We start from the raw sequence: 14084 nt of genomic DNA on the forward strand, positions 1-14084 counted from the left end.
AAGGGAGTGTACCTGCTTTGTAGCCTGTTTTTTCTAAAATGATTGTTCCCTGGTAGGTAAATAGACACACCTTGCCCCAGGTTGCAGATCTGTGTCAGGACTCTCCTTGTATGCTCATTGTCCTGTTGCTGAAGGCCAGGGACCTCTACCTCCCTCCCCCATTTGGGGGTCTGCCGTGCAGGAGAGCTGGAATCTTACCTGGAAGCACTGCTGAGTCCCCCCCACAGCATCCCCGCACAAGGGAATGCCCCGTTGGCCTGCTTAGTCATGCATGAGTTGCATGGTGACCTGACTGAAAATGAGAGCTGGACTGCACTTCCTGACCAATCACCTCTTCAAGCCTTACTCCACCCCCTCATCTAATGTGGACTCACTATTTCTAAATTCTGTCCTCTAACTCCAGAAAATCCTTCAAGTTTTTCCCATTGTATGTATCTAATTAACCTGGTTCTACTTAAATTGTTACTGTGTTCATGATCTTGACCACATGACTAACAAACACCTCTGTTCCTTTGCTAAATCCTGAATACCTTTCAAATGCCAATTGCAAGGTATTGTATGGTTCAGGATGATCGCCTTGATGATGGCAAATGACTGTGTGTGGGGGGGGGCAGCCTACCTAGAAGAAGACAGATACCCTGATTCCCAGGAGATTGGTGTGGTATTCAGACTGGCCATCTTCTTGAGTAAATCATCTTTCAGGGGAGAGCAGAGGTTATGAGGCCGTGAGAGCAAGCTCTGGTTGTAGAGCAGAGAGTAATTAGAAGGTGTTGAGGTGGATTGTGCCCCAGGCTGAACTGAACAGGGGAGAGGTGAGGGATGTGATGGAAGTGGGAACGCAGGACCTCAATTCAAAGAAATACTGTGCTTTTTAACCAGATGTCTGGAACTTGACCTATTGCAAGTGGGGGACTTAAGTAGAAGGGTCTCTTTGAGACATTCTGAGACCATTCAGAAACTTAGGATGGTCAGACCATGAGCCCTCCTTTTGAAGGCAGTAGATGGATAGAAGAAAACTTAGTACAGAGGCAGCCAAGAACAAAACCTGAGACATGTGCTATCATTGTAGTCTTGGGTAGAGGGAGCAGAATGCCTTAAGAACTATTAAACATCCATGACATGGTAGACAGCAAGTTGGTATGGTTGGTTATATCATCTTCATTTTATAAGGAGGCTGAGAGAAGTGCAATAACTTGCAGAATTAAACTCTGATTGGTCTAACAGCAGATATCAGACTGAAGATGATTTAGAATATCTCCATCCTCAAACATCTGCTAGCCTTGCTTTTTTTTTTTTTTTCCCTGTTGGTCCTGGGACCTGAACTCGGGGCCTGAGCTTGATAGCTCAAGATTACCACTCTACCACTTTGAACCACAGTGCCACTTCCAATTTTCTGAGGGTTAATTGGAGATGAGTCTCATGAACTTTCCTGTCTGAGCTGGCTTCCAACCTTGGTCCTCAGATATCTCAGCTTCCTGAGTAGCTGGGATTATAGGTATGAACCACCAGTGGCTGTCTGGGCTAGCCTTGTTTTAATAAACAATTATTATCTTGGAGCTGGTGGCTCCTGCCTCTGTAATCCTAGCTATTCAGGAGGCTGAGATCTGGGAATCTCAGTTCCAAGCTAGCCTGGGCAGGAAAGTTCATGAGAATCTTACTCCATTTAACCACCAAAAGGCTGGAAATAGAGGTGTAGCTCAAATGGTAAAGCTTAGCCTTGAGTAAAAAAGCTCAAGAGACAGCACTCTGGCCCTGAGTACAAGCCCCAGGACTGGTGTATGTGTGTGTGCCTGTACACGTGCACTCACACGCGTGCGCGCACACACACACATTATATAATCTTTCTACTGAGAACCTAAAACACTTTCAGTTTATTAAAGGTAGTAGGATACATTGACTTCTCTCTGTCATTACTTTGTTTCCCTGCCCCCCCCCCTTTTTTGGAAAATCCTGTATGTGTTTATTTGAAGAATAAATCCAATGGTTAATTTCATTTTTTGTCTTGCCTTTTGTTTTGATTGTTGACAGTAGAACCCAGAGTCTCCCTCCTCTATGCTAGGCAAATGCTCTACTACTGAGCTACAACTCCATCCCAGTGATTAATTTTATTTTAAATGACAAATGAAAATTGAACAAATTAGGCACGCTGGGTTTTGAGAGAGTTGTAACAATGAGTACCAGAACATGCCCTGCCAGACACTTTGATCTGTAATACTGCCTGTGGGGACATGTGGGTGAACAGATTCATTAGAAGTACTTTTCCCTTTTAATTTTGGACGTGAAGGGAAAAAACTAATAAGTAGGCACCAAATTCCTTAAACTTAGCATGTAATTCTGTGACTTACAGACCAAAAAATAGAAGGAGACACATCTCGGCCTAGTGCCAGCCTCTCTCGAGGGAATAGGAGGGTGCTGGAATTCCCTCACTCTAGCCCTGGCCTCTTGTTGCCATTAGGGAATGAACTTTAGGGACAGCCAAGGCCTTCTGGTCCCACTGAGCCGCCAGATTCATTGCCTCCTCACCTGCCATCTGCCATCATGATGCTGGGAGCTGTTCTCTCCCCCCAGAACCACTTAGCTGCACATGGTTTGTGCCCCTATTTGTCTGAGCAGAATTTGGGAAGGGCTGGCAGGGAGCAGGCAACAGATGGAGTAGCATACGAGGTGACAGTGTTTGAGAAGCCATTCTTGACAGGCTCCTAGAGCAAGGGGCTCAAGGAGGCACTACTTCTCTGCCTTGTGATAAGGCCTAAGGCCTGGGATCCTTCTGTATCTATGAGCATTCGTGAGTTGGTCTTGCTTGAGCAGGAAGCAGGACTTTTTCAAGTGGAGGCTGCTAACTTACACATTGCTGGAGATCACACCACAAAGTTGGCTTCCTCAGTCTGATAGGGTAAGAGTCATTGGGTCCTCTCAATTCATGACTACAAGAAGGTTCTACCTTTCTTTTATCCAGAAATTTGTGTGTTTTTTTTTTAAATTTTAATTTTTTTGCTGTGACAAAAAAGCTGAGATAAGTCAGCTTAAAGGAGAAAAGTTTATTTTGACTTACTGTTTTGAACTTCAGTTTATGTTCACTTGGCTCTATTGCTTTGGCCTTTGGTACCACAGTTTATTATGGAGGGGAAGATGTGACTCAAGTGGTCGAGCACCAGCCTTGAGTGGAAAAGCCACAAGTTCCAGTACTGGCACAAAACAAAAAACTGACATGAAGAGTAGGGGTTGGAGAGAGAAGGGTGGGGGGAGGTGACCTTCCAGTATCCCTTTCAAGGATATGCCTTCGGTAAACTAACTTTTTACCTCAAAGCCTGTCTTCCTAAAGTTCTGCTACTTCCCGCTACGGGCTGTCTATTAGGCCTTAATTTAGCTCATGGCTCTGGGGGGCAGGATTGGGGTAGGGGGAGGAGACATTTAAGATCCAAATCATAAAACCCCAGTAGGTACGTGGGGAAGTATGGGGCGTGCTGGCCTAGGCTGTAGGTCTGTTGCCTAGGGTGTGTGTCACTGGCCTTGTCCCTGCTTCAATATTCCATGAAAATGGGCTGCTGCTACTGGTCATGAGCACCTCTCTGCTAGCCAGCACTTTCCTTAGTAGTTACAGAACTTTTGGATCTGGAGGGGACCTTTTAGCATCATCTAGTTCAGTAGCTTCCAGGCTTAGGTCCATGAATGAGACAGTAGCATCATTTCGGTATTTTGGAGTCTAGAAGAAAATTGAAAATCTGCATGGCTGAAGTAGCTGAAGGCCTTTCGTGGCTTTGGGCTGGAGTTAAACTAACTGAATGTTGTAGTGTTGGTCATCTCCTGTGGGTGGGCAGGAGGGAGGCCCTGGGGAGTAGAATTATAACTACTACTTAATAGAATAATCGGCTAATGGAAAAATTGATATCTTTGATGATCATGGTTTTGAGTGGGATGAAAAAAAACCAGCCTTTTAGTTAGAAAGTTTGCAGGTGTCACTGTCTTTTCTCATGGTTTGGTAATCTTGCCCCACGTTCTAGTACAGGATGTAGGAACCACACACCACAGCTCAAATCCTGACTCCATTGCTTGCTGGCCAGGAAGCCGGGATTCTCATTTTTCCCATTTCCTCATATCAGATGAGAGAAGAAGGACCTGTTGCCAGAGCAATAATTTAGTAAATGTTACAGTTCCTCCTTGTCTTCCATATCTGGGTTTTGACTCTTGATAGTTCAGTAAGATTACCACTGAAAAAAGACTAGCATTTCCTCATTTGCTTTTATCATAAGCCTGTGTGGCTGCATTTGCTTGCATTATAGTTTAAACCTCATACGTTGGAACCTCACACATTGCTTGGGTTTGAAGCCTGGCTGTGCTACTTATTGTGTGACCTTGGACAAGTTTAGTCCCTGTGCTTGGTGTACCCATCCAAAATCAGAGGAGTGTTTAGAATAGCTGCATCTTTGGATTGCTGGTTTCTGGTGCACACTCAGTAAAATAAAGCAGATGTGTTCATACTATCGGAAGCAGGAGTCAGTCCTTTCTAATAGATGGCAGCCCAAGAAGACTGGCATCTAGGGTAGGTTTACGAATCACTGCAGGGATCAGGTGGGGTGTGAAGGGTATGGGGGACCTGGCAGCTATGGGTATGGACAGGCTGCCCCAGAGGGCACCCACCTAGCACCATGCTGTGTTTCCCTTGATGGGCAGGTGGTCTCCAGATGTGGAGCAGCAGCTGTACCTCTAAGGTGCTGCTTGGTGTGGCAGCTATTGGGCAGCAGCCTTCAGTTCTGCCGCTCTCAGTAAAGCAGGTCTGTGGCATCATGTTTTTATCTGGATAGTCTCATAGCTTGAGCACACAGTACAGTTCTGTTTTACAGTCCATTTTTAGCTAATGTTTTTCCTGCTCCCACATTGTCTTTCTAAACATTTTAGTTGCAAAATAAGGAAGTCGTGTTTTGTTAAACAAAGTCAACCGAAGTGTTGAAGTTTGAAAACTGTCCCCAAGGTAACAGGCTAAGGTCGTTGGTTGTTTGAATGTGGGCTTTTCTCTTGTCCCGCCCCTGTTGGGGACAAGGTGAAAAGCTAAAGTCATTGTTTGACTGTGGGATTTTTTTTTCTTACAATAAAAATCCCAAGTTGTTGTTTTTTTGTTTTTTGTCAGTCATGGGGCCTGAACTCTGGGCTTGGGTGCTGTCCCTCAGCTCTTCAGCTCAAGGCTAGTGCTCTACCATTTGAGCCTCAGCCCCACTTCTGGGTTTTTCTGCTTATGTGGTACTGAGGAATCAAACCCAGGGCCTCATGCATGGAATGCAAGCACACTACCACTGAGCCACCTTTCCAACCCCTAAAAATCCCAAGTTTTATCGTGAGGGTTTATATAATTTTCCCCAGCTTTGGGGCAGTAATTCTTTCTCACATTCTGTTTAAACAGTTTAACTTCCTGCTCACAAAAGGACACAGAATTGGGTTTTATGTCTGCAGTGTGATATTTAGTTAAATACTTAGAGAGCTTTTTCCCACCGATGCTTTATGGGAGTCACAGTGTTATGTCTCCCCTTCCATGCACTTCAGCTCTTCCTGTGAGTCTAAAAGCAGAGTGCTCATGAAGAACTGTGCCCAAGTCCCAAGTGAAAGCCAACATCTAACCTTTGGGAATTGTCACTATTGCCCTTTCTACCCCTCCTCCTCCAATGGGCTTGGGAGAAATAGCCTTTAGCAAGGAAAGCAAACTGAGCCTTTTTTTGGGGGGGGGAGGGTTGGTCATGGGGCTTGAACTCTGGATCTGGACGCTGTCCCTCACTCTTCAGCTCAAGACTAGTGCTCTACCACTTGAGTCATAGCACCACTTCTGGTTTTCTGTGTGGTTTATTGGTAATAAGAGTTTCATAGCCTTTCCTGCCCGGGCTGGCTTTGAACCTTGATCCTCAGATCTCAGTCTCCTGAGTAGCTAGGCCAACAGGCATGAGCTACCATGCTTGGCATAAACTGAGCCATTTTGAATTTAGGCTCAAAAAAAAAAAAACCCCAAACTCTTCTGAAGGGGCAGGAGCTGGTATGTATGGGCTCCCATTTTCCTTCCTTTGATGACTGGTAACAATCAGATGTACACGGCCCCAGCCCTTGGGTCCTTTTAGTGTTTTGCTAGTTTCTCAGACTTCACTGTACCTGGGCCAGGTGATGAGAAAGTAGTTGTGCCCTGAAGAGGAGGCAGACATGCAGAGAACCCTGCATTGGGAGCCAAAAGGAGGTCTCATCTCACTTAATTCAAGCCTCCATGTATGTTCCTTACTGGTAAGGTGGCATCCTGTCAGCTTCGGGGGAGGGGTGCTGCAAAGGGGAAATGGGCTAGGAGGGTCCTTTTAGATTGATGGCCTTGAGACCAGTGCAGGTTGAGGATGGGGTTATTGGAGAACTCTGCGTCTTGACTAAGAAAATAAAAGCCTGAGTTCTAGCAAGTGAGGCTGGCCAAATGTGACCAGGGCCAGCAAACCTATTTGTGAAAGTAGTCTCAACAAGAAGGATTGGTGGCTTCATGGTAGAAATTTCCCATAGTGTTATGGCTAGGGCCAGGCATCCCTGGTCTCCCCCTTAATTGGTTGTACAACTTGTTAGCTTACCTGTAGTCTTTTTTTTCTTCTTCTTCTTTTTTACATATTACTTATCCTGAATCTTTTTTTGTTTTAGACAAATAGCTCTTGAAACTCATAATCTGCTGTGTCTTCTGTATATAAGGTGTTGTCTTTTACTCTAGAATTTTCAGAAATTGTCTTTTGGTATCTTAACTCATATTCCTGAGTTGAAAATTGATGCCTAGAATTTGGCTGTTGACTGTAAACAGTATGTGATTACCTTTCCAAATTACAGCTTTTTCCTTTTATCCTCATTCCTTAAGAAGAGGCCAGTAGTGCTGGGGGGAGGGCTGCTTTAGTATTAAGAGAGCTATCACAATTTACTAAGAAACTATTTTTGAAGTATTTGGGCTCAAGTCTGAAAGTTAGAAGAAGGAGCAGCAGCAGTAATTTAACTGTATCTATGATTTATTTTCTAAACTAGATGATTTAATTATTGACCTGCATCAGATAGTGTGCAATACCTGTTCAGTTGTATTCTGCCCCTGCAAGTTAGGCCTACAACAAAGAGGCTGAAGGTTGCCTGCCAGGCACAGAATAACACCTTCAGCCAGCCTGTAAGAAAACAAGCTCAGGGGGCTGAGAATGCGGCGGCTTTTTTTGGTGGTAGAGTGCTTGCCTTGCATGCATAAAGCCCTGGGTTTGATTCCTCAGTACCACATAAAGAGAAGAAAGCCGGAAATGGAGCTGTGGCTCAAGTGGTAGAGTGCTAGCCTTGAGCAAAAGAAGCTCAGGAACAGTGCCCAGAGCCTGAGTTCAAGCCCTAGAAAGAAAAAAATAAAAGGGAGGGAGGGAAAAAAAGGAAAGAAAAAGGAAGCAAGCTCATTTGACCAGAGCAAACCAAAAGAAGCACACTCTTGCCGGGTGCCAGTGGTTCATGTCTATAATCCTAGCTACTCAGGAGGCTGAGATCTGAGGATCACGGTTCAAAGCCAGCCTGGCCAGGAAAGTCTGTGAGACTCTTTTCTCCAATAAACTACTCAGAAAACCAGAAGTGGTGCTGTGGCTCAAGTGGTAGAGCACTAGCCTTGAGCTGATGAGCTGAGGGACAACGCCCAAACCCAGAGTTCAAGCCCCATGATCTACCAAAAAATAATAATAAGAAGCAGAAGAAGGACCTGAGGTTTAGGTGTGGACAGTTCAAAATTATTCAGTGGTATGACCTAGGGTGCCTTTAAACTATAATTAAAAAGTAAGAAATGTCCAGTGGTTTCCTCCTTGGAAGGAAGGTACAAGACGGCTCTTCTTTCTGCAAGCTCAGTCATGAGAGTCTGGAGAGGTAGAGCTGAAGTGGGCGGCACCTGGGGAGTGAGGAGAGATGGTGTGGGAATGGGAGTCTACTGACTCATTTGGCATGCCTGTAGCTATACAAAGGTTTGGAGACTTGGGGGCTTGGGTAGAGGCTGGTAGAAAACAAAGCTGAATGGAGTGATTGTGAGTATCTGTAGTACCAGCTATTTGAGCCGCTTTGGTGGGTTGATTGCTTGAGCCTTGGAGTTCAAAGCCAGTGACAAAAGCAATGCCCTGTCTCTTAAAAGATAAGGGGACCTGGGCACTGGTGGCTCATTCCTATAATCTTAGATACTCAGGTGGCTGAGATCTGTGGATTGAACTTCAAAGAGAGCCTAGGCAGGAAAGTCTGTGAGTCACTTACCTGAAATTAACCACTAAAAAGCCAGAACCAGAACCCTTGGAACTGTGACTTAAGCAAGTGGTAGCCATACAGCTCAGAGATGGCACCCAGGCACTCACGCGCACACACACACACACACACACACGCACACGCACGCACGCATGCGTGCAAGTGGTAGCCATACAGTTCAGAGACAGCACCCAGGCACTGAGTTAAAGCCCCCCCTCCCCACACACATAAGGAGTTAAAGTGCCTCACCCCGCCCTCCCCACACATACACACTGGGAAAAAAAAAGAAAAGAAACACATAGAGCCTTGGAAACACAGAGCCTTGGTATCTGTGGAGATTTGTTTGGTTCCAGAACACCAGCAGTCTTGGGTGCCCAAGTCTCTTATGTAGATATCACATTTACATACCCACTAAAGTGCAAATTACTGTGCTGTGGTATTTAGGGAGGAACAATAAATGGGAAAAGCCCAGATGTGTGGGGGAAGACACAATTGTTTTTCTTTGAACATATTTAGTCTGTGGCTGTGGTGGGCTTAACAGTATGTCCTAACTGAAGCTGTTGAGCAGTGGTAAATACAAGCCACTAGGTTGAGATGCAGCAGATTTTAAGACTCGTGGAGCAGCTGTGGAACCCCATTGATCTGATGTGGACTATCTCACATGTCATTGTTTTACAGCGTCCCCAACTGTGACCAGCATTCTTTCACGTTGGGAACTGTTTACTAGAACCCGACGAACTTTAAAAAAAAATCCACTTCTATTTTGAAAAAGTAAATACTGCTCTTGACTAAATTAGTCAGACAACTTTTGCTTTAGAGGCTGGAGAAGAGTGGCTGCCATTGGAATTCATGGCCTTGGCTGAGAGTCCAGCTCTGCCCCTGAGGTCTCTGAATGTGTTTTCTCAGCCCAAAATGAGAATAATGTAACAGTGCCTAGTGCTAGATTCCTACTTGTATAATTTATCTCAGAAGAAAATCTTTTCTGCTCCTTATTGTGTATGGCTTTTTGACTTTTGGGTTGTCTTAGTGGTATGCTGGTCTAATTAATTGTTCTTGTTCAAGCCATCCATTTCAATAGTGTTAGGATCTTGGAATTATTCCCAACAAACATTTCTGTACTCTTTTTTGTTGTTGCTGCTGTTCCACTGTAGCCTACAGCCTGAAATCCTTTGGATTTCCTGGAATGTCATTAACATTTCTCTTTCTCAGCATGCAGTTTTTTTTCAGGGCTTACAGTTGGAATCCTTACCCAGAACAGCACATGCACAGTACCTTCTACATCCCAACACGTTCCCTTCTGACCCTCTCCAAACCTCCATTCCATCTTTTTTTTTTTTTATTCCTATATCCTAGATTCGTTTGCTTTTCTTGAATTTATATAAGTGAAAATTGGAGGTCTGGGAAGGTAGCTTTGTGGTAGAGTGCATAGCTAGCAGATGCATGGCCTTAGGTTTGAGCTCCAGCACTACAGAACAAATGAAATCTTTAAAAGAAATTTGAGGTCTGGCTTTCACAAACAGTATACTGTTGTTGCCAACAGTTGTTGCTCTGTTTATTATCCCATGTTCCTTTTGATGTGCTCGAGTAGTCTTAGTTTTGGTTTTTGGAACAAAGCTGTTAGAAGTCTTCATTTCTCTCTATTACTTAGCACATTTCCTAACCTTGTAACTGAGCAAATGTCTTCATCTCTTTGCCTCAGCTCCATCATCTGTAAAATGATGGGTTTGGAAATAATTCAGGGTTAGGACCAGCATTGTTTAAAAACTGAAGTATGATAACTATTTAAAGTGAAGGATATGGAACAATACACAGTTCAACGCACAAATATGTGTGCATTGGATCACAATATAAAATTTATTTGTCATTGCAATTTGTAAACAAATCAATTTGCAAAGTACTGGTTTGTATGTACCCTTGTAGGCAAAGTAATTGAAAGTCGTGAGGTTAGTTAGTAATCCTTACCTCTGCGTTTTGGGTATCTAAAGCAACAGTAATGTTCACTGTCATTTGCGTAATGCTTGCTATGGGCCAGACAGAATTCTAAAAGCTTTGTATACAAAACCATATATTTTCTCCACTCATCCTATGAAATGGGTTAATTACCATCATTTTATATATGCCGTCAGCCTGAGGCCACTACAGTAGAGAGAAAGGGCCATCGTTTGCACTGGAACTGACAAGTCTGAAGTCCTTACTCTGAAAGTAAATGAATTAAAATGTATTTGCAAGTTGATAATCACCATGCCCCTTCCTTTTATTCCAGATATGAGACATGAGTGTTGGACGTCGAAGAATAAAGTTGTTGGGTATCCTGATGATGGCAAATGTTTTCATTTATTTGATTGTGGAAGTCTCCAAAAGCAGTAGCCAAGAAAAAAATGGAAAGGGGGAAGTAATCATACCCAAAGAAAAGTTCTGGAAGACATCTAGCCCTCCCCAGGCATACTGGAACAGAGAACAAGAGAAGTTGAACAGGCAGTACAATCCCATTTTGAGCATGTTGGCCAACCAGACGGGAGATATCTATGGGCCCTCAAATATAAGCCATCTGAATTTTTGTGAGCCTGACCTGAGGGTCACATCAGTTGTGACAGATTTTAACCAGTTGCCAGACAGATTTAAAGACTTTCTTCTGTACTTGAGATGTCGAAATTACTCACTGCTCATAGACCAACCAAATAAATGCGCAAAGAAACCCTTCTTATTGCTGGCAATTAAGTCCCTCACTCCACACTTCGCCAGGAGGCAAGCAATTCGGGAATCCTGGGGCAGAGAAATGAATGTGGGGAACCAGACAGTGGTGAGAGTCTTCTTGCTGGGCCAGACCCCTCCTGAGGACAACCACCCTGACCTTTCAGATATGCTGAAATTTGAGAGTGAGAAGCACCAAGACATTCTTATGTGGAACTACAGAGACACTTTCTTTAACTTGTCTCTGAAAGAAGTGCTGTTTCTCAGGTGGGTGAATACTTCCTGCCCAGACACCGAGTTCGTTTTCAAGGGTGATGACGATGTTTTTGTGAATACCCATCACATCCTGAATTACTTGAATAGCATACCCAAGAACAAAGCCAAAGATTTGTTTATAGGTGATGTGATCCACAATGCTGGACCTCATCGGGATAAGAAACTGAAGTACTACATCCCAGAAGTTGTTTACTCTGGGGTCTACCCACCTTATGCTGGGGGCGGTGGCTTCCTCTATTCTGGCCGCCTGGCCCTGAGGTTGTACAATATAACTGACCGGGTCCATCTCTACCCCATCGATGATGTCTATACTGGAATGTGCCTTCAGAAACTGGGCCTCGTTCCAGAGAAACACAAAGGCTTCAGGACATTTGATATTGAAGAGAAAAACAAGAATAACATTTGTTCCTATGTAGATCTGATGTTAGTACATAGTAGAAAACCTCAAGAGATGATTGATATTTGGTCTCGTTTGCAAAGTGCTAATTTAAAATGCTAAACTGCATACAAGCTCAATTTTGCATAGAAAGGCATACATTGACTAGTTCTCATGTTGTGTTTTCACATTAGGGTAATTTCTCTGATAAACCATCAGAATTGCCTTCATAAGTAGTATCCATGTGAGGGCCTTTGAGCTCTTCAGTTTGGTACTGTTGTGACAAGGGAAAGCTGATGATGATGTATTTATGGAGGATATAGCAGGACCGTTGGTTCTGATCCTTCCCACTGCCTAGTGATCACTATTTTCTTCTTTGTTCCCCTTCTCATCTGAAATAATGTTTCTAAAATTTGGATGTTTAAATTTTTTTTTGCCCTTTTACATAATACTCCTACTTCCATTATTACAACTAATTTATCTGTAACACAAGTGTTGGTGTACCTATTGGCAACTAAGATTACATTATACAAGACTCTGGTTTTTGTAAAATGGAGCTGCATTTATTTCCATGGTATTTGGATGAATTTTTAAAAATTGTCTAGAAAATGAACTTCTCTCAAAAATTTCCTGCCACCCAACAGTATTCTCTTGTGTTAATTTTGCAAGATGAAAATGACCATGTATCACATCCAGTGTGTTTTGTTGTGGCTGTATGGTCATGATGAGAAGCAAGGTGGTTTAATTTTTCTTGTGTTTCATTTGCTGGGTGGTATGATCATAGTTATCTAATTGTAGTATTTTGAAAATTGTCAGTATGGTTCTATGATGGCCAACTGAAGATTGAACTGCCCCTGACAAATACATGGGTTAATGACTTTTCAATGTGGACCAGGAAAGCACTTGTGACTTTTGAACTTGTGGTGAAAAATAGAAGTTGCAGATCTTAAGTGGTTTGTCATATGAAAACTCCAGGATTCTATTCTTGCCATATTTTCAACATTGTTGCTTATATATAAAATCTGAGTAGTGATTGCTTCCCTGTCTCAGTGTAGAAGTGCCTGTGTTTTTATTTATTGTTCAGATCGAAGACCAAAACATTTTCTGAAATATATTTTATGTAATATTTTATTTGTACACAGTGTTGTTGATGAAATATTTAACTAGAGCATGATATTTTAAATGTTATGGTATAACATGTTAAATAAAGCTGTTATTTTTTGAATTAAAAAATTTGTTTTGGGGGGATATGAACTACTAGAGTTGATAAAATTCTGCCAAACTATTGCTTATATGTACTCTCTCATAACCTGCTTTCATAAAATATTTTTGTGTTTTTAGAGATGAGGAGCCTTATCAGATGTGAATCTGGGAATTGTATAAAAGTGGAAATAAAGTCACTGTATTTTTAATTATTGTGTGTAATAATCTTTATTTCACTTTTGTGTATTTGATTAAGTTTTCCCAAAGAGGCCATTTTTCCCAGAAACTGTTGCAGTGGTATTAAACGATAAACCTTTTTCTTATCTCAGTGGACAATCCATTTTTGCGCTTAAAATCTCTAACTTTTTTACTTAGAGTCAGTGATTTTAAAGAATTTAATTAGGGAAAGATACAGCATCGTACATCGTATAATCCTAAAGCAGGTAATTGGTAAAATATTGAAGCAACTGTGACCAACTTTTAGGAAGTAGACATTGTTAATGTTCATTTAAAAAGTAATAGCCATTCAATTGACTTTAAAGAGCAGAAGAACTAATGTAAAATTTAACAAACTGTCTTCTACTTGGAATATGGTAGTCATTTATGTGCAAGTCTGAGTTTACAGAGACTTCATGTAGGGTCTGAAACAGGCCTTGTTTTTCTGAGAGTTGAGTCCTGTATCTCATCTCTCCTGTCCAGTAATTGCTAGCTCATTTCCCAAAAGGTTGCCTCGCTATATTAACTTTACTGGAAAATAAAGATCTACGGACATTAAGAGGTAATTGCGTCATAGTTTCCATGTTGTCCATATAGTTTGACCACAGTCTCAGTCCTCTGAAAGATTGCTTAACTTTTTTCTTTTGGAGCTTCTCCTTCCCTGGTTTCAAGTCTCTTGCAGAAAAAGAAGCCATTTATCATGTTTGGAGGGTCACTAAAGGTGTTTGGTGGGCCTCCAGTTGGTAAGGGTACAGTATTTGAAAGTACCATGTACTGACGGTGTTTAGAGGACATGTTCACAGGTACTACTATATTTGACAGAAGTTCTTGTTCAGTGGCTGCCTGAGCTGATTCTTTCTGTCCAGTAGTCTGGCTAGCTGTTGTCCAAAGTGAACTCCAACTATGATCCTTCTGTCTCTACCTCCTGAGTATCTGGCATAACTGATCTTACTCTGTGGTGCTTACACAATGGAGTCTTATCCAGTCGTCCATCTCCTAGATGTAATTGCAAGTCTAATTCATTCTTTAGAATTGTTTAGCAAATTGAGTCTTCAGTGGGAACTGGTGTATGGTGACACCTGAGTCA

At 42.6% G+C, this 14084-nt stretch overlaps 1 protein-coding gene across 1 annotated transcript in view; it reads left to right on the top strand.

Moving 5' to 3' along the window:
• Positions 1 to 12990, top strand: part of B3gnt2 (UDP-GlcNAc:betaGal beta-1,3-N-acetylglucosaminyltransferase 2) — a 30893-nt gene extending 17903 nt beyond the window's left edge. Inside the window, exon 2 of the mRNA XM_013022541.1 lies at positions 10499 to 12990. Coding sequence (XP_012877995.1) covers positions 10508 to 11701 — 1194 coding nt within the window. The 5' untranslated portion in view covers positions 10499 to 10507 and the 3' untranslated portion in view covers positions 11702 to 12990. The remainder of the gene's footprint in view (positions 1 to 10498) is intronic.
• Positions 12991 to 14084: the final 1094 nt, after the last annotated feature.

This window comes from Dipodomys ordii, unplaced genomic scaffold (genome assembly GCF_000151885.1).
Source record: "Dipodomys ordii isolate 6190 unplaced genomic scaffold, Dord_2.0 Scaffold63, whole genome shotgun sequence".
NCBI lineage: Eukaryota > Metazoa > Chordata > Mammalia > Rodentia > Heteromyidae > Dipodomys > Dipodomys ordii.